The sequence below is a fragment of the Petromyzon marinus genome, chromosome 14 (genome assembly GCF_048934315.1).
Source record: "Petromyzon marinus isolate PM22_M1 ecotype Great Lakes invasive population chromosome 14, UKy_Petmar_22M1.pri1.0, whole genome shotgun sequence".
NCBI classification, from domain to species: domain Eukaryota; kingdom Metazoa; phylum Chordata; class Hyperoartia; order Petromyzontiformes; family Petromyzontidae; genus Petromyzon; species Petromyzon marinus.
In genome coordinates this window covers 624,253-650,964 of record NC_133680.1, presented here as the reverse complement: position 1 = coordinate 650,964, position 26,712 = coordinate 624,253, and the positions used below count along the sequence as shown (strand labels likewise).

At 56.9% G+C, this 26,712-nt stretch overlaps 1 protein-coding gene across 1 annotated transcript in view; it reads left to right on the top strand.

Moving 5' to 3' along the window:
* The window catches only part of LOC116942492 (plexin-A1), a 161,752-nt gene that overhangs the window by 86,089 nt on the left and 48,951 nt on the right, over positions 1-26,712 (top strand). The window contains exons 6-12 of the mRNA XM_032954492.2: positions 49-172; positions 2,917-3,073; positions 3,499-3,598; positions 8,598-8,712; positions 20,930-21,133; positions 24,042-24,135; positions 26,053-26,243. Of these exons, the coding sequence (XP_032810383.2) occupies positions 49-172; positions 2,917-3,073; positions 3,499-3,598; positions 8,598-8,712; positions 20,930-21,133; positions 24,042-24,135; positions 26,053-26,243 (985 nt within the window). The remainder of the gene's footprint in view (positions 1-48; positions 173-2,916; positions 3,074-3,498; positions 3,599-8,597; positions 8,713-20,929; positions 21,134-24,041; positions 24,136-26,052; positions 26,244-26,712) is intronic.

The following is a 26,712-nucleotide window of genomic DNA, read 5'->3' as shown; positions in this document are numbered from 1 at the left end:
TGACAGTGTTTTGAGGCTACATGGGGGATCTTTGTCTGTTTTGCGTAGGTGCTCGAGGAAGGACCGCTGTCCCCGCTCCAGCGAGCCGCGGCGGTTCGCTGTGGACGTGGCGCAGTGCGTGCGGCTCACCGTGAGGCCCACCAACATCTCGGTCAGCGTGTCCAGCGTGCAGGTTCGTGCACACGCACCACCGCCGCCTTCACCGCCATCACCATTGTCACCACCGTCGCCACCGCCGTCGATACCATCCGCGGCTTCTCTCGCTCAATCGCCGCGTCGTCCGTGCCACTGCGGTTCCATCACGCGGCTCCGCGCCTGTGCCGCTTGCCCTAAACAAACATGGCGGCAAATATAAATAAATAAGGAACCCGGCCAGAGTCGGGCTTAATAAATAATAAACGCACACACACACGCACGCACACACGCACGCACACACGCACACACGCACGCACACACACACGCACACACGCATGGTCGGACAGGGAGCAGGCGGAGAGCTGGCGCTAACAAGCAGATGAAACGGCGCTCGCGCGTCTCTCCGTCGCCCTCAAAATCCTCATCCCTCCCTCCTCCATTTTACACCTCCACTACCGCCACCACCGCCACCACCACAACCACCGCCGCGCCGATAACCTGTGATCTGCGATTGCGATGAGCGAGCGTACGTGAGCGCTCCGGCCGTGTTTTAATTTCAGATCTTACGCCACTAAATGAGGTCCCGAGATGATGGCATCCCCCCCACCCTTCACCCTCCATGTCCCCCGTGGCCCCCTCCTTGCTCGGTGCACCGGTGCTTCCAATGCCGGTTACGAGGTGCTGCTGCTGCTAGCGCCACGGCGGTGCCACGGTTGCGCCGCATCTCTCCCCGTGCTCGCTCTCCCGGTTTGTTGGTGCACTGCGATCGTGGACGATGCCGGATGCTCCCGCCGATTGGTGGATGAGTCACGGCGGTGGTGGTGGTGATGGTGGTGCTGGGTGGAGTGGTTGGGGAGTGGTTGGGGAGTGGTGATGCAGCGGCGACCCAGCTTCAAATCCCGCTCACGATTAACACCAGCGGTGATTATCTGAACCGGTTCTGGTTAGAGACTCGCATAGAGACCCATATAGACTCACATCGAGATTCACTTCAGCCGGGTCTATCCGGGTCGGCGTCCCAGATAATATTTCCACACCCGGCACACCACATCCAGTCTAAGTGACACGCCCATCGACCGGGCGAGCCTTTAAAATACTTGTTTGACCTTTTGACGTGGCGGCAGCGGTGACATGGCGATCGTTCTCGGTTGTCAACGGCTACGGCGGAGGTGGCGGCCGTGCCGATGGCGGCGATGACGATGATGAGCCGTAATGGGACGGGGGCATGCGGCCCGGGCCGATCGGAACGCCCTAACGGCCCGTTAACCCGTTAACCCGATTAGAGATCACAATCCCCTCAGCGGCCTCTCTTCATCTCTCGGCTGACAATTAGGGGGGCGGCGGGAGACCTGCGGCTCCCTCCCTCCCTCCCTCACCTCTCTCCCTCCCGCAACCCCCCTCCCCCATCCCGTACTCATCAGCCGCAATAGAACACCGCGGACACGAGCGCCGCCGAAGCGATGACGCGGCTGCGTTTGATGGTGGAGGCGGCGGCCGTGGCTTCTGTTCGGGGCCGGTGCCAATCGGGTGACTTGCCGGCACGTGAGACGGTGGGGGGGGGGGACGGAAGGGAGGTGGGGGGGGGGCAGTGCACAGATGGCAGGCGAACACCCCCCACCCCCACCCCCCATACAGCCGCCACCCTCTTCCAGCTTTGTAGAAATTTTCCTTGTCACCGCCCCCCCCCTTTCCCCCAACTCACTCGCCAGCCCCTTTTTGAATTTGGGGGTCGTAGCTGAGAGGGTCACGGTGCCGTCAGGAGGGGCTGCCCACACAGCGCGAGCCCTACGGCTGCACACGCGTGTACACGTGCGTGTGCCCGCGTGTGCAGGCGTGCGATCGTGCTCCCCTCTCACTCACTCGCCGTCCGGCTCTAATGTCTGCCCTCCTCTCTCTCAGTGCCGTGCTCTCTATGGCTCTCTTTCTCTCTCTCTGCCTTTCTCATTTTTTCATTTGTCCTTGTCCGCACGTGTTTCTGCTGTGCGTCCGTCAGTCTCGCCGTGTTTGCACATCCATCCGTCTCGCTGCTTCTCTGCCAGTATCTCTGCTGCCCTGTTTGTCGACGTAATGAATTTACGTTATTATCAGTAAACAGTTGAGGTTCTGGTTCATCGCCAGAAAATAAAATACCTTACGTTTGTGTCCATCAACCGCAGTGCCTTCTGGGCCGGTGTTTCCCATCAGCGTTTGTGGTCAGCAACCCTCACAGGCTCGTGAATCATGTCACGGAATTAAATAAACGTTTATTCGGGTTTTGACTTTCTTAGTCTCAACGGCAGCGTGTGGCCTGCTAAACAAACCTGTGCTGAGTTTCACAGTCGGTCCCAAACCTGCCTTGCCTTCTCACACCTCCGTCTTGGATCGCACGCGGTTTGTTTCTGTCCACCAGACCCACACCAGGCCCCGTATTCAGAGACAAGGCCACACAGCTGTTGTCCTTGCAGCAGAAATAATAAAAATAATAATCAGGGCCGAGTTGGCACTTCTCAGCAGCCGGGACAGAGCCCCACGTAGACACCACGGCAAGCGCCCCAGCATCATCACCTCCGACCTGTCACTGCACCTCAACGCGAGCGCACAAACAGGTTCCGAAGCGCCAACAGAATCAGCGGCACTGCTGTTTCTTGGTCATTCCCGGTTCATTGCTGACCCAATTCTGAGCCAATACCAGACAATTCCCGGGCCATTCCTGGGCCAGCATCGACAATTCCGCGACGAGTCTCTGATGTGAGGTCCACTTGGCATGCGGCCCGGTCTCCCTCCTCCTCCTCGTTTTCGCAGCTCACGATCCGGGCTGAGAACGTCCCGGAGCTGCTGGCCGGAGTGAACTGCACGTTTGAGGGAGCGGCCGAGACGCCGGGGGAGGTCTACGGCTCCCGCGTGCGCTGCTTGTCGCCCTCGGCACGCGACGTCACGCACCTCCTGCGCAACGTCACGGGTAGCGGTCGCATCGTTACAACAACCGCACGGCGCCACCGTTCACAACCGCCCGGCCGCTGGTCCACCACCAGCGTGCTCCACACAAAGGGGCAAACCGCTTTTTAAATAATTGCACATCGCTGGAGCGCCTCCGCCTGATGTCCGACGTTCCGCTCCACGTGCCGCCGGGAGATTCTTCAGGAGTTGAAGTGAGAGCAGCGCCTGCCAATCTCAATGTGTTCACATCCGCACGGGGATAGAGTGTTACCCCCTCGTGCAATCTTAATATTAAAAACCCAATGTAGCAGCAGCAGCAGCAGCAGGCTATGACTCAGCGTGGCTCTCCTGGATGAAGAAGTCACCACAAGGACTGCCTGTCCTGCACCCCCCGCACGCCCCTCTCTGCCCCCCTCGCTCTGTGTGCCCCCCCCCCCCCCCCACCAGGAGATCGCCGCGTCATGAGACTCGGACTCAAGTCTCTGGGGACCGGAGTGCCGTTTGCCAGCACCAGCCTCATCTTCTACAACTGCAGCAAGCATGTGTCGTGAGTGGGGGGCACTCACAGGGAAAGCCAAATGGGTGGGGGGCAAAGGGCAGATGAGCGGAGCATATAAGCTGGCTAGCCGGATGGGTGATAGTGAGTGGATAGTGGTGTATGGCTGCTTGTGGGTGGTTAGGTAGCTGGGTGGCTATATGGCTCGGTGTGTGGGTGGGTGACTGAGTGGGTGGATAGCTGGGTGGCTGGGTGTGTCGGTGACTCGGTGGTTGGCTGGGTAGCTGGGAGAGTGGCTGGGTGTGTAAGTTACTGGGTGGTTGGCCGAGTGGCTGGGAGCGTGGCTGGGTGTGTCGGTGACTTGGTGGTTGGCTGGGTAGCTGGGAGAGTGGCTGGGTGTGTGGGTGACTGGGTGTGTGGGTGACTGGGTGGTTGGCCGAGTGGCTGGGAGGTTGGCTGGGTGTGTGAGTGACTGGGTGGCTGGGAGGTTGGCTGGGTATGTGAGTGACTGGGTGGCTGGGAGAGTGGCTGGGTGTGTGAGTGACTGGGTGGTTGGCTGCGTGGCTGGGAGGGTGGCTGGGTGTGTTAGTGAGTGGGTGTGTGCGTGACTGGGTGGCTGGGAGCGTGGCTGAGTGTGTAGGTGACTGGGTGTGTGAGTAACTGGGTATGTGAGTGACTGGGTGTCTGGGAGAGTGGCTGGGTGTGTGAGTGACTGGGTGGCTGGGAGAGTGGCTGGGTGTGTGAGTGACTGGGAGGTTGGGAGGGTGGCTGGGTATGTGAGTGACTGGGTGGCTGGGAGAGTGGCTGGGTGTGTGAGTGACTGGGTGGCTGGGAGAGTGGCTGGGTGTGTGAGTGACTGGGAGGTTGGCTGCGTGGCTGGGAGGGTGGCTGGGTGTGTGAGTGACTGGGTGTGTGAGGGACTGGGTGGTTGGCTGAGTGGCTGGGAGGGTGGCTGGATGTGTGAGTGACTTGGTGGCTGGGAGCGTGGCTGCATGTGTAGGTGACTGGGTGTGTGAGTGACTGGGTGGTTGGCTGGGTGGCTGGGAGGGTGGCTGGGTGTGTAGGCGACTGGGTGTGTGAGTGACTGGGTGGTTGACTGGGTGGCTGGGTGGGTGGCTGGGTGTGTGAGTGACGGTGGCTGGGAGCGTGGCTGGGTGTGTAGGTGAATTGGTGGTTGGCTGGGTGGCTGAGAGGGTGGCTGGGTGTGTGAGTGACTAGGTGTGTGAGTGACTGGGTGGTTGGCTGGGTGGCTAGGAGGGTGGCTGGATGTGTGAGTGACTGGGTGGCTGGGAGTGTGGCTGGGTGTGTAGGTGACTGGGTGTGTGAGTGACGGTGGCTGGGAGCGTGGCTGGGTGTGTAGGTGACTTGGTGGTTGGCTGGGTGGCTGGGAGGGTGGCTGGGGGGACCTGGCACGGTGAGTGAGGGATAGACGATGTACTCAGGCGGACGTCAGCGCTGTATTTACCGAAAAGCAGCTCTGAGGATCGATGCCGAAATAAATAAATAACCACGGGAGGGCGGGGCGCGCCGGTGGGTGGCGTCGGGGGGAGGGTGATCGGGCTGGGGGAGGGAGGGGGATGGAGGAATTTGGCAGTGACGAGCAGAGGAGCGTGACGGGAGAGGCGCTGCTCGTGCCACGTGACACCTCCACTGCGGCTGGAGACGCCGTTCACGGCAAGTGGCTATCGACAGGAAGGACCCCCCCCACCCCCCCACGCCCCCACCAAGATCGCGCTGTGATGGATTAGGATGCTCTCTCCTCTGTCGCTGTTTTGTTTTTCTTAATACGCGATTTTAATTACAATTAGACGTTAAACTCTTTAAGATTGTGAGGGCAAATCCCGTTAGGGGAGCCGTGAAAGATTTCCGCACAGCAGCAGAAAAAGAATCTCACGCAATGAAACGAGATTGGACGGTGGCGGCGGCGGCGGCGGCAGCGATGGTGGTGTAATCCGACTGGCGGCGCTCGGCAGGTTCCGCGCGAGATTGTACGCCACGGAGAAAATGTGACTCAATAAGAGGCTAAATCCGCTGGTGATTGCCTCTTACGGGCGTAATGTAACACGGGCGAGGGTGGCGCCGCGCGGCAGATGCTCGCCGGCCCGCACGTGTTAGCGTGTGTGTGTGTGTGTGTGCGTGTACCCCTCTGTGGTTTCACACTCGGTGATTCAACAACCCGACGACAACAACGACGATGACGGCGGTGGTGGCGGCGATGGTGGTGTTGGTGGTGGTGGCGTTGGTGGTGGTGGTGGCGGTGGTGGTGCTGGTGGTGTTGGTGCCGGACGGCAACGCTGTGGTGGGCAGTGCCACGGGGGGAGGGCCAATGTAGATTGGCCTTTCCCTTCATGGCGTTTGTAACCACCACAGCGGCCAAATGGGGGCTCTGGACAGGTGCGAGAGGCTGGTAACCCCTCCACCTTCAATGAATTACCCCCAACCACGGCGTCTATGACGTCTCCTGACCAAACCCCATTTGGCGGAGTGAGGAGACTGAAACAACAAAAAAACATTACGGGTGGCCACTTGGAATGCGGAGGAGAGGCTGCTATTCCTCTGTCGGGAGCTGGACCGGTACTGCCTGGATCTCTGTGGTATTCAGGAGGTCCGGTGGACCGGCTCTGGCTCCTGTCACCATGAGGGATGGACAGTCCTCTGCTCGGGGCAGGAGATTGCCAAACAACAGAGAGTGGCTCTGAAGGAGGCGTGGGAACGTGGCGGTGAGGTGTGTGAAGCTGTAAGCCCCAGGCTACTTTGGGCTCGTCTTCCCATCAACTGGAGGCGAGGAGTGGTGGTCGTGGTTACTTATGCCCCCACCAAAGACGAACATCCGTGGAGGGATGCAGGCAAGGCCGATGAGTCAGATGCCTTCTATGACCTCCTGTCACAGGTGCTGGCTAAAGTGGCCCATCGGGATCGAGTCACCTTGTTGGGTGACTTCATTGCCCGAGTTGGTCATGATGCTAGCACCTGGTCTGGAGTGATTGGAAGACATGGGCCAGATCAGCTCAATAACAACGGTAGGAGGCTGCTCAATTTTGGTGCAGCCCCTGGGCTTGTAATTACCAACACGCTGTCCTGGCATCCGCGCATCCACACAATATCATGGATGCATGCCGGGTCCAAGCAAGAACATCTGCTGGACTACATAGTGATGGAACAGCGGATGTGGGCCCATGTCCTTGACACCAGGACCTACCGTGGAGCTGATCTGCCCTCTGACCATCGACTAGTCCTCTGTAAGATGCGCCTGCCATTCTTCCACTCCGATGGTGGGTGTACACCCAGGACCCCATTCCAACCAAAAGTGGCCTGGTCTCAGTTATCTGATGAAAGTTGCAAGCGAGAATTTCATCATCGCTTTTGGCCTGGGTTGGCATCATCCCCCACTCCTGCTGATGTCGAGGGAAAATAGGCGAGGTTTAGGACTGTGGGTCATGCAGCTGCAATGGCTGCTTTGGGTAAACGGTCCAGACCTCCCCAGAGACCCTGGCTGACAGAGGAGGTGTTCAGGCTGGCTGAGAAAAAGCGACAGGCTCACTATCATCGGCTACAGCATCCCACGTCGGAGAATGAGGAGGCTTACCGCAGCCGTCGCTCGGAGGTTCGGAGAGCCGTGAGGCACTGCAAGAATGGGTAGTGGTCGCGGGTTGCTGAGGAGATGGAGTCTGCCTCAATCGCCTGCGATCACAAATCGCTCTTTAACTCCATCAAAAAAGTAACCTCCAGCGCCACATCTATTACCATCATTAGGGGAAAGAATGGTGATACAATTTCTGACCCCAGGAACAGGTTTTCAGATTTTTTTAGCATTTCTGTGAGGTCCAGGGGGAGGGGAAAACCCTCAACTTGGAAAACATCATGGGACTGGTAACAGCGGTGTCAAGATCGGTCTCTGTGGAGGAGGCTCGTGAAGGACGCTACTGGGCAGTTGGAGGCAGTCGCCCTCCAACACCAACGGAGGGCGGAGAAGCGACGCTCACAATGAGCGGAGCGTCGGGTGGCTAAAGCACAGCAAGTTGTCAAAGTAGTGGGCACAGGTGGTGCATCGAGTCAGTCGGCCCGTGGCACCTGGAACTGCCCCGTGACCTCCTGCCAGCAGGCGTTCATGTGGCCTCAACGTGCACATAGCCTGGCACAAACGTCATGGTGACGTCACCACCACTGAGTGGCGAATGGCGGTTGTTGTTGTAGGTGGGGAGCGGTAGTGTAGCGGTTAGCTCGCTGCGCTGTGAACCTGGCGATCCGAGTTCGATTCCCGTTCAAGGCCAACACCAGTGAAGATTATCTGAACCGGGCTTCGGCCTCCCCTAGGTCGACTCAGCCTCAAATGAGTACCTGGTGCAGTGTGTAAACGTCGCCACCGGGGAGACAAAGGCGGCCGGGCGTGGTGTTGGCCACCCACCCCCTCGTGTGCCGTACCGGGCTTCATAGGTGCTCGCTAACAGCACTTTTCCCAACAGTCTGTTAAGGCTACACGGGGGATTTTTGTCTTTGGTGTAGGTGGTCGTGGTGATGGTAACCGCCCACCGATGTTCCTCATTCCGTGCGCGTCACGAGCAACAAAACAAATAAATCAATCTTGAGAATGACCGAGGAGTGAAGAATGGATAATGAGATGCGATGAGGGAGAGGGTGAGGAGGGTCGGAGCCAGGGCTGGGTGATGCCTTCTGCTGCCGTGGGTGTTTGTATCGTCTAAACACCGCTGTCTGTCTCTCTCTCCCCTCCTCCCCCTCCATCGTAATCCCTCTGTTGTCTGTCCCTCCCTGCTCACCCCCCTGTTGATGGCTTCTCCTGCACTGTTGCCATCTCTCTCCTTCTCTCTCTGACTCTCCCTCCTACCACGACCTACATCATCATTATCATCTCTCTGTTGTCTGCCCATCTCTTCTCATCCCCCCCTTTTATTTTCTCTCCTCTCTGCTGCCTCTCCATTGTCATCTTCCCATCATCAATACGTTTCTCTCCACATCCTTTCTTCATCACCCATCTCCTCCTCCTCTCTATCTCTCCCACCACCTCCTCGTACCCCACCCCCCCGCCCACCAGCTGCCTGGCGTGCGTGAGCAGCTCCTTCCCGTGCCACTGGTGCAAGTTCCGCCACGTGTGCACGGACCACCCGGGCAGCTGCTCCTTCCTCGAGGGCAGAGTGAACGTCTCCGAGGTGAGCGCCGCGGCTCGTTACGTAAATACGTCGCGACGCTAAAGGCCGTGGCGATCCGCCCGGCCTCGCGAGGCTCGGAAACGAGACGCCGGCGCTGACGGGGCGAGGCCGCGGGGGCCACCCGGGGACTGTGGGGAAATGGGGGAGGAGTGGCGGTACGAGGGCAGCGCCGGCGGAGGTGGTGGCGATGGGAGCGAGGTGGCGAGGGATGCGGAGAGAAGCGGTGGAGATGGGAGATTGGGAGGAGTTGACCGGAACAGTTGACAGCAGGCACAAGCAGGCACAAGCAAACCGAGCAAAGGCTAAAGGCCCAAAGCATCTAAAGGCCCCCAGAGTCATGGCAATAACGTGTAGAATTATAATGAGGGTTGTGCCGAATTTAAATTAGATCCATGGAAAAATAAATAAATTGACATGTAAATTATTCTAATAACTCTTAAAACAATTTAATTGCAACTAGTCTATTAACGCGGTTACATTCACATGCTCGCACGGCAATCACTTTGGGCTCCGAATGGAGTCGCGACCTCACTGACGGAGAGACGTCGATGGGAGGATGAGATGTTGATGGGATGATGAGACGTCGATAATCTGAAGAAATAAATGGTTGCATTTCGCTCGTTCATTGTAAAGGTGCGCCGTGCCAACGTCCGGCGGTGGTGTCGCGAGCCCGGTTGAACGCTCGCCCAGGTGAGCGTTCGTGAGTGTTTAAATTCAGCCGGGTCTGCCCGGGTCGGTGACCCAGACAATATTCTCACACGCAGCACACCACATCCGGTATACTTCCCATTCCGCTCTACCAGCGAGAGTCGGAAAATATTGGAGCGAGAGATGAGCCCCGGGTGGCAAGCGAAGCAAGCAGTGTGGGGAGCTCTCCTCTCCCTTGGCCAGCGGTGGAAATTCCACACTCCCCTCGCTCCACAGTCGCCTCTTTATTTAAATGCCCGTAATGATCCTCAGCAGCTAGTGGAGCGCCCCGAGCTAACGAGCCATCACCTCCTGCCCGTCGCCCACCCTCTGGGGCGTGGCGAGGGAGGAGGGCTGGGGGGAGGCTGTAGGGAGGGAAGTTGCCTCTGCAGATAGATTTTTTTCCAAAGTCGGGGCTTCATTGCTCACCGGGTCGCTGTTCAACTGGGAGTGGGCCGCACGTCACTGCTACCAACCACGGCCGTAGCGCGTGGTTATATTGGTTGTGGTGTGCCGGGCGTGGAAGTATTTTGCAGGTCACCGATTTGGACAGGCCTTTCCTCCTGGGTCTCCTTGCCATCACCCCACCCACCGCACCCCTCGCCGCTCGGCCGCCCCCCTTCCCCCGCCCCCCGTTGCAGCTGTCAGGATCGGAGACCCAATACAGACGCCGTTGTGCGCGCACACACGGCCGCCTTTGTTGCTGGGGACGCGCGCAGGAGAGCGTGTGTTTACTGTGATCACATTCCCCTGTCTGTGCGCGCGCGGATCGCGTGGCCATTGTCCGGCGCACAACGCCACGGCGGCGGCCTCACGTTTGAACCCCGAAGGCCCTTCACTTGATCCCCGACAGCCTCTCACTTGAACCCCAATGGCCCTTCACTTGAACCCCAATGGCCTCTCACTTGAACCCCAATGGCCCCTCGCTTGAACCCCAATGGCCCCTCGCCTGAACCCCAACGGCCCTTCACTTGATCCCCGACAGCCTCTCACTTGAACCCCAATGGCCCCTCACTTGAACCCCAATGGCCCCTCACTTGAACCCCAACAGCCTCTCACTTGAACCCCAACGGCCCTTTACTTGATCCCCGACAGCCTCTCACTTGAATCCCGACAGTCCTTCACTTGATCTCCAATGGCTTTTTGCTTGAACCCCGATGGCCCCTTGCTTGAACCCCAACGGGCCCTCGATTGAACCCCAACGGGCCCTCGTGCTTGAACCTCGATGGCCTCTCACTTGAACCCCAACGGCCCCTGGCAGAACCCCGACGGCTTCCAGCTCGAACCCCGACGGCTTCCAGCTCGAACCCCAACGGCCTCGTGCTTGAATCCTGCAAGAATGGGCGAGTTTTCAAGGGCACTGAGTGACTCGTGAAAAGAGGGACGACTCATGAACAGGGGGGCCACCTGTGAAATGGGGGTCAGCTCACGAAAACGGGGGTGTCTGATAAGAAGGGGGGTGGGGGATAAAGCAGAGTCACCGTGCTGGCACTAACGTTGAATATGTGCGTACGGCTGGAATATCCCCATAGCTGGTTGGTTTATTGTCACCTTGGCCACGCGGTTGGCCACGCGGCGGGTGAGCCCGACTGGCAACGCCCGGGGGGCCAGTGCGGCCCCTTGCGCTCGATCTCGTCGAGCCTCTCGCGCTCAACAAACGCCGCTCCGCAGGGAGCCTCGCCACGAGCCCCCACGATTGCCTCCTGGGAACGCTGTGGACGCTTCTCGACCCGGGTTGACGGTGCGAACGTGTCGGCTCCGCAGCGAGGGGGTCACGCTAACTCTCCCGGGGGTGATGCGACACGAACGCAGCTCCCGTCTCACGCTGTTACGCTATTAGGGACTCGCCCCCCGGCAGGAGACCGGACGCGTTAATCGGAGCGTCGTTTAAAACCTGGGAGACGAAAAAAACAGCGTTAAAAGGACCCACCTCGGTATCCCGGCCCTGCGGGCCAGAGACGGCGTTGCCCAGCCTAGCGCGGGCGCCGCTGTCAACGCGCGTGCCCGGCTTGTGTCGCGCACGCATCACGCGTCGTTGCAAACAGCTGCTGCAAGCGCATATCAAGAATAATAATTCTAATAAAATCAACCGCAAGCAAACCATCCGGAGGATTGACGCGCAAACAGCGGGCGGGCGGGCGAGCAGGCGAGGATGTATTTGCTTTAATTAAAAGTGTGCTCGGTGAGAGATCGACGTTTTTATCAAATCTAATCACATTAAACATTCATAGTGGCGGCTTCAAAGGCGGCGCTGTGTCGTAGCTGCAAAGTCAGCCCCGGGGAGGCGGCTGTTTACATCTGTTAGCTGTGTCAGTTTGGATGTGGCCCAATGTGTCTGTGGCGTGCACCACTGCTATTGTTTACAAAGGCGGCGTAATGAATTTCGCTTTGACGCTGATTGCGTGAGGCTCTGTGATCTCCGCGCCCGAGCGGCACGCGACGACAAATCGCTCGCTTCCTGAAGCGCGCGCGTGGGGCATCCCGCCACTCCGCGCCCTCCGCAACGACGCCTGGAGGTTAGCACGCCGCACCACGAACGCGGGCACCCGAGCTCGAATCCCGCTCGCGGCCAACATCGGCGACGAATATCTGAACCGGTCTTAGCCCTCCTCTGGGTCGACCTAAATGAGTGTCTAGTGTGGTGCGTGAACATCGGCGTGGGGAGACAAAGGCGGTCGGGTGTGGTGCTGGCTAGCCACTCCCTCGTCGGGGCGCCGAGCCCGCCGCTCACAACGCTCTGTTGGGGATTTGCTCGCCCGATGCAATTCCCAGCGCTCCCGTCGCCCTGAGAGGAAATTTGTCCATCGGCCAATCGGCGACGCGGTTTACCCGGCGGTCCTCACGGGCGTCGTCGATCCGGGGGCGTTCGCTCGTAATGAAGACGATCAGCGCCACGGCGCAAGTGGGGAGGAGACGGCCGTGGCTCACAGGGAGCGCCGTTAATGAGGCCATGTGACGCGCTTAGCGCTGGGGGGGGGGGGGGTGTGGAGGCCGTGGCGCGCACTTGTGGCACAGGGCGCACTCAATTACCACTCGGCTCTGCTGCGACACCACTCACCCGATTATAATTTTAGCGGCTTTACAGGTGACATTTAAACCATTGATTGTTATCTATGTTCGTCCATCCTCTGTAACGGGGTGGCAGGGGGGTGGGGGAGGGACGATAACTCTCGTAAAGTTGATCCAACGTGAACGCAACTTCATTGTGAAGCTGCGTTGCTACCGGTGCTCTTATGCTGGGTCGCGAACACTCGCCACTCGAGACGGAGCGCCACTCTCGTGCCACGCCCCCCCTCCGCTAACCCCTTAACCCCGCCCTGGATTAGAGAGGGGGGAGCGGGACGCTGAACGAACTTCAAACAAATGCTGAACGCTGATCAAGACGAGTATCAATGATTGACTTGACTTGAACGGTTTAGATAAGGGCAGCAGAGCCTTGTGTGCCTCTGCCCACTGCCACATGCAGGAGTGCGTGTACATGGTTGTGGATGCAGGAGTGCGTGTACATGGTTGTGGATGCAGGAGTGCGTGTACATGGTTGTGGATGCAGGAGTGCGTGTACATGGTTGTGGATGCAGGAGTGCGTGTACATGGTTGTGGATGCAGGAGTGCGTGTACATGGTTGTGGATGCAGGAGTGCGTGTACATGGTTGTGGATGCAGGAGTGCGTGTACATGGTTGTGGATGCAGGAGTGCGTGTACATGGTTGTGGATGCAGGAGTGCGTGTACATGGTTGTGGATGCAGGAGTGCGTGTACATGGTTGTGGATGCAGGAGTGCGTGTACATGGTTGTGGATGCAGGAGTGCGTGTACATGGTTGTGGATGCAGGAGTGCGTGTACATGGTTGTGGATGCAGGAGTGCGTGTACATGCTTGTGGATGCAGGAGTGCGTGTACATGGTTGTGGATGCAGGAGTGCGTGTACATGCTTGTGGATGCAGGAGTGCGTGTACATGGTTGTGGATGCAGGAGTGCGTGTACATGGTTGTGGATGCAGGAGTGCGTGTACATGGTTGTGGATGCAGGAGTGCGTGTACATGGTTGTGGATGCAGGAGTGCGTGTACATGGTTGTGGATGCAGGAGTGCGTGTACATGGTTGTGGATGCAGGAGTGCGTGTACATGGTTGTGGATGCAGGAGTGCGTGTACATGGTTGTGGATGCAGGAGTGCGTGTACATGGTTGTGGATGCAGGAGTGCGTGTACATGGTTGTGGATGCAGGAGTGCGTGTACATGCTTGTGGATGCAGGAGTGCGTGTACATGGTTGTGGATGCAGGAGTGCGTGTACATGGTTGTGGATGCAGGAGTGCGTGTACATGGTTGTGGATGCAGGAGTGCGTGTACATGGTTGTGGATGCAGGAGTGCGTGTACATGGTTGTGGATGCAGGAGTGCGTGTACATGGTTGTGGATGCAGGAGTGCGTGTACATGGTTGTGGATGTAGGAGTGCGTGTACATGGTTGTGGATGCAGGAGTGCGTGTACATGGTTGTGGATGCAGGAGTGCGTGTACGTGCTTGTGGATGCAGGAGTGCGTGTACATGGTTGTGGATGCAGGAGTGCGTGTACATGGTTGTGGATGCAGGAGTGCGTGTACATGGTTGTGGATGCAGGAGTGCGTGTACATGCTTGTGGATGCAGGAGTGAGTGTACATGGTTGTGGATGCAGGAGGGCGTGTACATGGTTGTGGATGCAGGAGTGAGTGTACATGGTTGTGGATGCAGGAGTGAGTGTACATGGTTGTGGATGCAGGAGTGCGTGTACATGGTTGTGGATGCAGGAGTGCGTGTACATGCTTGTGGATGCAGGAGTGAGTGTACATGGTTGTGGATGCAGGAGTGAGTGTACATGGTTGTGGATGCAGGAGTGCGCGTACATGGTTGTGGATGCAGGAGTGAGTGTACATGGTTGTGGATGCAGGAGTGCGTGTACATGGTTGTGGATGCAGGAGTGCGTGTACATGCTTGTGGATGCAGGAGTGCGTGTACGTGGTTGTGGATGCAGGAGTGCGTGTACGTGCTTGTGGATGCAGGAGTGCGTGTACGTGGTTGTGGATGCAGGAGTGAGTGTACATGGTTGTGGATGCAGGAGTGCGCGTACATGGTTGTGGATGCAGGAGTGAGTGTACATGGTTGTGGATGCAGGAGTGCGTGTACATGGTTGTGGATGCAGGAGTGCGTGTACATGCTTGTGGATGCAGGAGTGCGTGTACGTGGTTGTGGATGCAGGAGTGCGTGTACGTGCTTGTGGATGCAGGAGTGCGTGTACGTGGTTGTGGATGCAGGAGTGCGTGTACATGGTTGTGGATGCAGGAGTGCGTGTACATGGTTGTGGATGCAGGAGTGCGTGTACATGGTTGTGGATGCAGGAGTGCGTGTACATGGTTGTGGATGCAGGAGTGCGTGTACATGGTTGTGGATGCAGGAGTGCGTGTACATGGTTGTGGATGCAGGAGTGCGTGTACATGGTTGTGGATGCAGGAGTGCGTGTACATGGTTGTGGATGCAGGAGTGCGTGTACATGGTTGTGGATGCAGGAGTGCGTGTACATGGTTGTGGATGCAGGAGTGCGTGTACGTGGTTGTGGATGCAGGAGTGCGTGTACATGGTTGTGGATGCAGGAGTGCGTGTACATGGTTGTGGATGCAGGAGTGCGTGTACATGGTTGTGGATGCAGGAGTGCGTGTACGTGCTTGTGGATGCAGGAGTGCGTGTACGTGCTTGTGGATGCAGGAGTGCGTGTACATGGTTGTGGATGCAGGAGTGCGTGTACATGCTTGTGGATGCAGGAGTGCGTGTACATGGTTGTGGATGCAGGAGTGCGTGTACGTGCTTGTGGATGCAGGAGTGCGTGTACATGGTTGTGGATGCAGGAGTGCGTGTACATGGTTGTGGATGCAGGAGTGCGTGTACATGGTTGTGGATGCAGGAGTGCGTGTACATGCTTGTGGATGCAGGAGTGCGTGTACATGGTTGTGGATGCAGGAGTGCGTGTACATGGTTGTGGATGCAGGAGTGCGTGTACATGGTTGTGGATGCAGGAGTGCGTGTACGTGGTTGTGGATGCAGGAGTGCGTGTACATGCTTGTGGATGCAGGAGTGCGCGTACATGGTTGTGGATGCAGGAGTGCGTGTACATGGTTGTGGATGCAGGAGTGCGCGTACATGGTTGTGGATGCAGGAGTGCGTGTACATGGTTGTGGATGCAGGAGTGCGTGTACATGGTTGTGGATGCAGGAGTGCGTGTACGTGGTTGTGGATGCAGGAGTGCGTGTACATGCTTGTGGATGCAGGAGTGCGCGTACATGGTTGTGGATGCAGGAGTGCGTGTACATGGTTGTGGATGCAGGAGTGCGTGTACATGGTTGTGGATGCAGGAGTGCGTGTACATGGTTGTGGATGCAGGAGTGCGTGTACATGGTTGTGGATGCAGGAGTGCGTGTACATGGTTGTGGATGCAGGAGTGCGTGTACATGGTTGTGGATGCAGGAGTGCGTGTACATGCTTGTGGATGCAGGAGTGCGTGTACATGGTTGTGGATGCAGGAGTGCGTGTACATGGTTGTGGATGCAGGAGTGCGTGTACATGGTTGTGGATGCAGGAGTGCGTGTACGTGGTTGTGGATGCAGGAGTGCGTGTACGTGCTTGTGGATGCAGGAGTGCGCGTACATGGTTGTGGATGCAGGAGTGCGTGTACATGGTTGTGGATGCAGGAGTGCGCGTACATGGTTGTGGATGCAGGAGTGCGTGTACGTGCTTGTGGATGCAGGAGTGCGTGTACGTGCTTGTGGATGCAGGAGTGCGTGTACATGGTTGTGGATGCAGGAGTGCGTGTACATGGTTGTGGATGCAGGAGTGCGTGTACATGGTTGTGGATGCAGGAGTGCGTGTACGTGCTTGTGGATGCAGGAGTGCGTGTACATGGTTGTGGATGCAGGAGTGCGTGTACATGGTTGTGGATGCAGGAGTGCGTGTACATGGTTGTGGATGCAGGAGTGCGTGTACATGCTTGTGGATGCAGGAGTGCGTGTACATGGTTGTGGATGCAGGAGTGCGTGTACATGGTTGTGGATGCAGGAGTGCGTGTACATGGTTGTGGATGCAGGAGTGCGTGTACGTGGTTGTGGATGCAGGAGTGCGTGTACATGGTTGTGGATGCAGGAGTGCGCGTACATGGTTGTGGATGCAGGAGTGCGTGTACATGGTTGTGGATGCAGGAGTGCGTGTACATGGTTGTGGATGCAGGAGTGCGCGTACATGGTTGTGGATGCAGGAGTGCGTGTACGTGCTTGTGGATGCAGGAGTGCGTGTACATGCTTGTGGATGCAGGAGTGCGTGTACATGGTTGTGGATGCAGGAGTGCGTGTACATGGTTGTGGATGCAGGAGTGCGTGTACATGGTTGTGGATGCAGGAGTGCGTGTACATGCTTGTGGATGCAGGAGTGCGTGTACATGGTTGTGGATGCAGGAGTGCGTGTACATGGTTGTGGATGCAGGAGTGCGTGTACATGGTTGTGGATGCAGGAGTGCGTGTACGTGGTTGTGGATGCAGGAGTGCGTGTACATGCTTGTGGATGCAGGAGTGCGCGTACATGGTTGTGGATGCAGGAGTGCGTGTACATGGTTGTGGATGCAGGAGTGCGTGTACATGGTTGTGGATGCAGGAGTGCGCGTACATGGTTGTGGATGCAGGAGTGCGTGTACGTGCTTGTGGATGCAGGAGTGCGCGTACATGGTTGTGGATGCAGGAGTGCGTGTACATGGTTGTGGATGCAGGAGTGCGCGTACATGGTTGTGGATGCAGGAGTGCGCGTACATGGTTGTGGATGCAGGAGTGCGCGTACATGGTTGTGGATGCAGGAGTGCGCGTACATGGTTGTGGATGCAGGAGTGCGCGTACATGGTTGTGGATGCAGGAGTGCGCGTACATGGTTGTGGATGCAGGAGTGCGCGTACATGGTTGTGGATGCAGGAGTGCGTGTACATGGTTGTGGATGCAGGAGTGCGTGTACATGGTTGTGGATGCAGGAGTGCGTGTACATGGTTGTGGATGCAGGAGTGCGTGTACATGGTTGTGGATGCAGGAGTGCGTGTACATGGTTGTGGATGCAGGAGTGCGCGTACATGGTTGTGGATGCAGGAGTGCGCGTACATGGTTGTGGATGCAGGAGTGCGTGTACGTGCTTGTGGATGCAGGAGTGCGTGTACATGGTTGTGGATGCAGGAGTGCGTGTACATGCTTGTGGATGCAGGAGTGCGCGTACATGGTTGTGGATGCAGGAGTGCGTGTACGTGCTTGTGGATGCAGGAGTGCGTGTACATGCTTGTGGATGCAGGAGTGCGTGTACATGCTTGTGGATGCAGGAGTGCGTGTACATGGTTGTGGATGCAGGAGTGCGTGTACATGGTTGTGGATGCAGGAGTGCGTGTACATGGTTGTGGATGCAGGAGTGCGTGTACGTGGTTGTGGATGCAGGAGTGCGTGTACATGCTTGTGGATGCAGGAGTGCGCGTACATGGTTGTGGATGCAGGAGTGCGTGTACATGGTTGTGGATGCAGGAGTGCGTGTACATGGTTGTGGATGCAGGAGTGCGCGTACATGGTTGTGGATGCAGGAGTGCGTGTACGTGCTTGTGGATGCAGGAGTGCGCGTACATGGTTGTGGATGCAGGAGTGCGTGTACATGGTTGTGGATGCAGGAGTGCGCGTACATGGTTGTGGATGCAGGAGTGCGTGTACATGGTTGTGGATGCAGGAGTGCGCGTACATGGTTGTGGATGCAGGAGTGCGTGTACATGGTTGTGGATGCAGGAGTGCGTGTACATGGTTGTGGATGCAGGAGTGCGTGTACATGGTTGTGGATGCAGGAGTGCGTGTACATGGTTGTGGATGCAGGAGTGCGCGTACATGGTTGTGGATGCAGGAGTGCGTGTACATGGTTGTGGATGCAGGAGTGCGCGTACATGGTTGTGGATGCAGGAGTGCGTGTACATGGTTGTGGATGCAGGAGTGCGTGTACATGCTTGTGGATGCAGGAGTGCGTGTACATGGTTGTGGATGCAGGAGTGCGTGTACATGGTTGTGGATGCAGGAGTGCGTGTACATGGTTGTGGATGCAGGAGTGCGCGTACATGGTTGTGGATGCAGGAGTGCGCGTACATGGTTGTGGATGCAGGAGTGCGCGTACATGGTTGTGGATGCAGGAGTGCGTGTACATGGTTGTGGATGCAGGAGTGCGCGTACATGGTTGTGGATGCAGGAGTGCGTGTACATGGTTGTGGATGCAGGAGTGCGTGTACATGGTTGTGGATGCAGGAGTGCGTGTACATGGTTGTGGATGCAGGAGTGCGTGTACATGGTTGTGGATGCAGGAGTGCGTGTACATGGTTGTGGATGCAGGAGTGCGCGTACATGGTTGTGGATGCAGGAGTGCGCGTACATGGTTGTGGATGCAGGAGTGCGCGTACATGGTTGTGGATGCAGGAGTGCGCGTACGTGCTTGTGGATGCAGGAGTGCGTGTACGTGCTTGTGGATGCAGGAGTGCGTGTACGTGCTTGTGGATGCAGGAGTGCGTGTACATGCTTGTGGATGCAGGAGTGCGTGTACGTGCTTGTGGATGCAGGAGTGCGTGTACGTGCTTGTGGATGCAGGAGTGCGTGTACGTGCTTGTGGATGCAGGAGTGCGTGTACGTGCTTGTGGATGCAGGAGTGCGTGTACGTGCTTGTGGATGCAGGAGTGCGTGTACGTGCTTGTGGATGCAGGAGTGCGTGTACATGCTTGTGGATGCAGGAGTGCGTGTACGTGCTTGTGGATGCAGGAGTGCGTGTACGTGCTTGTGGATGCAGGAGTGCGTGTACGTGCTTGTGGATGCAGGAGTGCGTGTACGTGCTTGTGGATGCAGGAGTGCGTGTACATGCTTGTGGATGCAGGAGTGCGTGTACGTGCTTGTGGATGCAGGAGTGCGTGTACGTGCTTGTGGATGCAGGAGTGCGCGTACAGTGAGGGAAAAAAGTATTTGATCCCCTGCTGATTTTGTACGTTTGCCCGCTGACAAGGAAATTATCAGTCTATAATTTTAATGGTAGGTTTATTTGAACAGTGAGAGACATAATAACAACAAGAAAATCCAGAAAACCGCATGTCAAAAATGTTATAAATTGATTTGCGTTTTAATGAGGGAAATACGCATTTGACCCCTTCTCAATCAGAAATATTTCTGGCTCCCAGGTGTCTTTTATACAGGTAACGAGCTGAGATTAGGAGCACACTCTTAAAGGGAGTGCTCCTAATCTCAGCTTGTTACCTGTATAAAAGATACCTGTCCACAGAAGCAATCAATCAATCAGATTCCAAATTCTCCACCATGGCCAAGACCAAAGAGCTCTCCAAGGATGTCAGGGACAAGATTTTAGATCTACACAAGGCTGGAATGGGCTACAAGACCATTGCCAAGCAGCTTGGTGAGAAGGTGACAACAGTTGGAAGAAACACAAAAGAACTGTCAATCTCCCTCGGCCTGGGGCTCCATGCAAGATCTCACCTCGTGGAGTTGCAATGATCATGAGAACGGTGAGGAATCAGCCCAGAACTACACGGGAGGGTCTTGTCGATGATCTCAAGGCAGTTGGGACCATAGTCATCAAGAAAACAATTGGTAAAACACTACGCCGTGAAGGACTGAAATTCTGCAGCGCCCGCACGGTCCCCCTGCTCAAGAAAGCACATATACATGCCCGTTTGAAGTTTGCCAATGAACATCTGAATGATTCAGAGGACAACTGGGTGAAAGTGTTGTGGTCAGATGGGACAAAATGGAGCTCTTTGGCATCAACTCAACTCGCCATGTTTGGAGGAGGAATGCTGCCTATGACCCCAAGAACACCATCCCCACGTCAAACATGGAGGTGGAAACATTATGCTTTGGGGGTTTTTTTTGCTTAGGGGACAGGACAACTTCACCGCATCAAAGGGACGATGGACGGGGCCATGTAAGTATCTTTTGCAGAGGGGTCAAATACTTATTTTCCTCATTAAAATGCAAATCAATTTATAACATTTTTGTCATGCGTTTTTCTGGATTTTTTTCTTGTTATTCTGTCTCTCACTGTTCAAATCAACCTACCATTAAAATTATAGACTGATCATTTTTTGTCAGTGGGCAAACGTACAAAATCAACAGGGGATCAAATACTTTTTTCCCTCACTGTACGTGCTTGTGGATGCAGAAGTGCGCGTACGTGCATGGATACGGGAAGCGGAAGTGTCGTGCTTAGCGCACCGTGTTACGAACCCGGCAGCTCCGGTTCGATTCCCGCTTCCCACCAATAACAGTGGCGAGTATCGGAACCAATGCCTGGGCCTTCCCTAGGTAGACCCAGTGCGGTGTTTAAACATCAGCACTTGGGAGCCAAAGGTGGCCGGGCGTGGTGTTGCCCTCCCCACCCCTTGTGTGCCACAGCGCTGGTCTTCGTAGATGCTCGCTACCAGCAGCACCAAGCGGGCGATGTTTGTCTTCGTATCTACAGGAGTGCCCGCAGCTGCTGGCGCCCTCCGCGGACGTGCTCATCCCGGCCGGCGTGGTGCGGCATGTGACGCTGGCGGCGCGGAACCTGCCCCAGCCGCAGTCGGGCCAGCGCGGCTACGAGTGCGTGCTGACGCTGGGCGGACGCGAGGAGCGCGTGCCGGCGCTGCGCTTCAACAGCTCCAGCGTGCAGTGCCAGGAGATCGCGGTACGGACTCGACGCGGGCCGCGTGCCGCGGCGGCGATGCGAGCGCCTGAGCCCCGCAAACCCGAGAGCCGGCGCTCTCGCCGGGCGGCGCAACCGCCGGATGGGACTTGACAATAAATACGATTTCGATGCTGGCGCCGCCGATAAAGACACCCAACCGCCAGGGATGTTAATTGCAGCGACGTGAATAATTTAGCGGTGGCGTGCGGCTTGTGGCGGTTAATGTGCACCGCCGCTCCGCCCAACACGAGGAAGCGCTAGCTGATCGCGTGGTTTTAATTTAATTAGTCCGGGTCGTTAGAAGTAGCGAGCGCCGTTAATCTCCCCGCGCCGGCTCTGCCGAGTTGTAATCAGTTCGGCTTGCCACGCCGCCCGTGTCCTCTTTCTCCGGTTCCGTCGTTCGTTCCATCGCCCCCCTGGTCGATCGTTCGCCGATTTCTTGTCCCACCGCTCGCTCCGTTTGCTCGCCACGTATCCCTCTCATCACTGTTCGCTTGCCTTGCTCGTTCCCCCGAGTTCCATCGCTCGCTTGATGGGGCTCTTCGCTCGTTTCTGTCACTCGTCACCTACTCAGTGACTCGTGTCCCGTCCCACAGCTCGCTTCCTTGCTTCACATCGCTCGCTCGTTCGCTCACCTTCTGTTCTAGCTCTTGCTTGCTACACGCTGCATCACTCGCGCATCGCTCGTCCCTTTACTCAGTCACTCACCCCACGTTCCATCGCTCACTCATTAGGTCACTTACACAGCTACTTGCTCACAAACTCACTTCCTCACTCACTCCCTCACCCACTGACTCACTCACCATTTCACTCATTCACGCACTCATTTGCCCACACACCCATTGACCCGCTCCCTTGCTCACTTCCTCGCTCACTCACTCTGCTGGCCCCAGAGTTGGGAGGCCCAGCCTGGGTGTTTCCGTGCCACCGCTGCCGATGAGATTCGCCCCACAGTCCCCCCCCCTCGACCGATCGGTAGTGGCAGCAGCAGCAGCGGTGATCGTAACCCAGACAGGGCGCGTTTCCCGTGGCGTTTGTTTGTTAGTTTAGGCTGCAAAGTAACGACCATGACGACGGTCATATTAATAATAATTATATTTACACCGACGTTACTTCACGGCCACAGTTTGTAACTGAGCGGGGTGGGGGAGGTGGGGGGAGGATGTGGTGGTTGAGAGACACGGCGATGATGATGATGATGTGTGTGATGTACCAGCGTTGGAACGTGGTGGGTGAGATGGGGCTGATTGAGCCCCGGGAAGGAGGCCAAGGCTGTAATGGGAGCCGGAGGAAATGCCGGATTCCGGGGAACACAAACATCCGCCTCGCGTATTTTGCTGCCCTCCGTAACCTTGGCGTTAAAATAATATCGCCTCTACTCCACTCGAGCGGTGGCGCAGCAGTTAGCACACCGTGCCACGGCCGCGGCGACTCAAGTTCGATTCCCGCTAGCGGCCAACATCAGTGGGACGAATATCCAAACTGGTTCTAGGCCTCCGCTAAGCTGCTCATGGTTAACTCATGGAGAATGTCAGCGTAGTACTTGTGTTGCCCTAGGCCTTCAATGAGTACATGGCACACTTTCCCTAAGTCTGTTAAATACTATACGGGGAGATCTTTGTCTTTGGAGTAGGCCTCAGCAAGGTAAAAGGTAAAAACAACAAGCCTACCTTTACCCTACATTTTACCTTACCACAATACAATCACTCTACCCTACCTTTTACCCTTCAGCAGGTAAGGTAAAAGGTAAAAAGGTTAAAAGCAACGAGCCTACCTTTACCCTACCTTTTACACTTACTCCATACAAATTACCCGATTACAGGGTAAGGTTTATAACAGTAGATGCTAGGTAGAGTGCTTTATTCATATAGAATACTCTCAATTATTCCAATTTTACACGCTTTCTTTTAACTCACTCTGTCTGTTGTTGTCGTTGTATCCTCAAATCTTGTAACTCAATTTTAACTCACTTCCCAATGTGGTATCGACTGCAAACTTGGTATACTTATGTCATACTTATGACAATACTATGTTCTATCATTAAAAATAAAATTAAAATATTTTTAAACATTGTTTTTTTATGTTATGTTTCGGCTTGGGTCTAATTGTCCACTGTCAGCTGACGTTGGCTGTAATTGGCCACGGTTCCTTATGCTGTGGCGAGCTTCGGGGCCACTTCCTGGAGTCGTGGAGTTCTGCCATTACTCGTAGATTTCATTAAAGGGTGTTTTAAAAAAAAGTTTTTTTTAAATTATTACTCATTAAATGGAGGCCACGTCCTGCGCCACGGAGCTTTTAGCGGTAAACAAGGCACCGTATTTACCGGGTAATACTTCGCGGTACCTTGACCCTACCCGGTAATTCTTCCGAGCTACCTTTACCCTACCCTTTACCTTACCCCTTGGCATGTCGACACCTTTACCCTTTTACCTTTACCCTTTTACCCGGTAAAAAAGGTACATTACCTTACCTTGCCGAGGCGTACTTTGGAGCCGGTAGTGGAGCCGGTAGTATAGCGGTTAGCGCACTGCGCGAGGAACCCCTCGACCCGAGTTTGATTCCTGTTCACAACCAACATGGGTAACGAATAGTTGGACCGATCCTGGGCCTCCCCTAGGTCGACTCAAATGAGTACCTGGTGCAGTGTGTAAACATTGGCACTCGGGGACAAAGGTGGCTGGACATCCTTCTGGCCACAAACCCCCTCGTGTGCATCAAAAGTCTGTTACGGCTCCATGGAGGATCTTTATCTTGTGTGTGTGTGTGGTGGTGGTACGAGGACCGCCGTCGACGCGCGTGTGTGCGTGTGTGTGCTTGCGTGTGCGTGCGTGTGTGCGCGTGCGTGTGTGCGCGTCCTTGCGTGTGTGCGTGTGTGTGCGTGTGTATGCGTGTGTGCGCGCGTGTGCAGTATGCGTACGACGAGGACGTGGGTGACGTTCTCGTCGACTTCTCCGTCGTTTGGAATGGAGATTTCGTCATCGACAACCCGGCCGACATCAAGGGTGAGTCGCCAATTCCGGACGGAGGTGCCAGGCGCGGTTCATCACCACCACCGCCGCTACCGCTGCATGCTTGTAAGGCACGCTCCTCGCGGTGGTACATCTCAGCCGCCCCTGTGCAGCGCAACCTGCACGCAGCACCGGCCAGCGGCCCGCCACGAGGAGCCCAAGCTGCTCCCTGCTTTTACTCAATCAATCAATTTGCTGATGATTGATCAAAGTGGGGATCTTTACCGTACACTGTGATGCAAGCCGCACGTTGTCGTGTTTTATGGCTCCAGAATTAACCAGCGCGGTCAATGGGGTTCCTATAATTACTTGGTGACGCAGAGAGCCACCCACAAAGAGTATTGCTCAGGAGGGCCCCGCTACACTGGGATGTTTGGCCAACAGCAGTGTGTGGGTTTAACTATGGGAGGAGGAAACCCGTCCACAACAGCGGGAGGTCATACAAACTACACACGGACAGGATGCCAATTTTGGAATCCAACACGGCCACTTGTTGCTGCGTGCTACCGCCGTGGGCGGCCGACGGGTTCGAACCACGACCCTCGGCAACGAGCGGCAATCGCGCAGCGGCCGCCCTCCCCCGGCGTCGCTTCCCCGCGCGGATGCCACAAATCACGGAGAAATCCCCCTGCGAGCCGGGAGCATCCTTAATTGAAAGTGGGGGGCGCCCTTATCGCCTCGATTGCGTAACGCGCATCGCCCTCCGAGTTAAAAATAGGAAGATCGCCGCACGCTGCTAATGGTCCGTGGTTAATGGCGCTCCTATCAGATGGCGAGCTCCGTGTCGTGTGCTCTTTCGAGCTGAGCTTTTAAGTGTGCGCGTGCATGCGTGCGTGCGTTCCCATCCCCAGCGGCCTCTGAACTTAAATTTTCCATTTGCCCGCGCTGCAGCCGGCATAAACAGCGGCGCGTGACGGCGTGCGGTCTTGGCCATCGCGTCTCAAACACAAACCGCCAGCAGACCGCCAGAAGTCTGCCAGCAGCCTGCCCTTGCGTAGGCAGCGTACGCGTGCGCACTGACACACACACACACATACACGCTCACGTGCACACACGCTCACGTGCACACTGACACACACACACACGCTCACGTGCACACACGCTCACGTGCACACACGCGCACTGAGACGCACGCACAAAAAAACCCTGAAACGCGATCGACCCCGCGGTCGCTGACTAACGGGCGTCTCGCCGCGGCCGCTTGCGGTGCCGGGTTAATCGGGATTCCCGTCCACTTAGGATCCATCTCGCCGTGACGGACGATGGGGAGCGGCGGTGTCCTGGGACTCGCGGGGTTGGAGGTCGCGCTAAAACAACCCCAGCACGCGCAAATAAATAAATAAACCCCGCGTAGCCGAGCGCCGAGCGGCACGCGGGCGTCCCAGCGGCTCGCCGCCGCCGCGGTCGGCTGCGGCCGGCGTAACCGCCGCCATCCCTCGCCGGCCGTGATTGACTCGCGCGCCACTCTGGCCGTGCCGGCGTGGGACGCCGGCGCCGGCGGGCAGCCCGAGGAGGGAACCGCGGAGATGGAGCGGAAACATTCAGATATTTCGGAGGAGCGGCACTCTTCATTCCAACTTGAGGCCAATCGAACGGGCGGCGACCTCCTCGGTCGGTCTCACTTCTCGGCCACATGTCAATAATTATTTCTTATAGATCCAGCCCCACGGGAAAGAGGAGCGCAGCAAATCCACGCGGACTGCGAGATGCTCGTCGCCTTGGAGGGAGGCCTTCGTCCGGCAGTGGATCGATCGTAGCCGACGATGACCATGAGCGGCGTTGCCTCCTTTGTCTTGCGCCGTGCTGCTAATTTGGAGTGGAGGTGGCAAATGGTTGTGGTGTTCACGCGCGCGCTGTGTTGACGCGGGCGTGCGTGCTTGTGTGTGCCGCGTTCACGCGCGTTGCGAGCAGTGCACCTGTACAAGTGCTCGGCCGCGCGCGACAGCTGCGGCCTGTGCCTGAAGGCCGACGCACGCTTCGAGTGCGGCTGGTGCAAGGGCGAGGAGCGCTGCACCCTACGCCGGCACTGCGCCGCGCCCGACCTGCACTGGCTGCACCGCGGCCTGCCCCTCGCGCGCTGCGCCCACCCGCGCATCACCGAGGTTCGGCACCGCACCGCGTCTGTCCGTTCGCCCACCGCTTGCCCGACGCTGCGATGATTGTCACCCGCACCCACCACCCACTCACGCGTCGCTCGGTTGTCCTTCCCCCGCACACGGTTTGTCTACGTACGGTGCAAAATAATTTCAACATACATACATACTGTACATACACATACGTACGTCCGGTCACCGGCACACAGCACACGGCACCGTGCCAAACCGCGTCCGTCCACCGCTCACCGCGCATTTGATTTTCCCCACCCGTGCGTCGCTCGCTGAGGTTCTTGAATCGATCTGTGTGGAGTTTGAGAGTGCTATGTAACGTGCCCTGTAGCAGGACTCTCCTGAAAGTGAGTCCCGAGGCTTAAGACTCGTTGTGTTATTGGCATTACAAACGCGCGCCCGCAGCACGCCACAACATCACTCACCGTAAACCGCGCACCACCGCGCACTCAGACCAGCCGTGCGG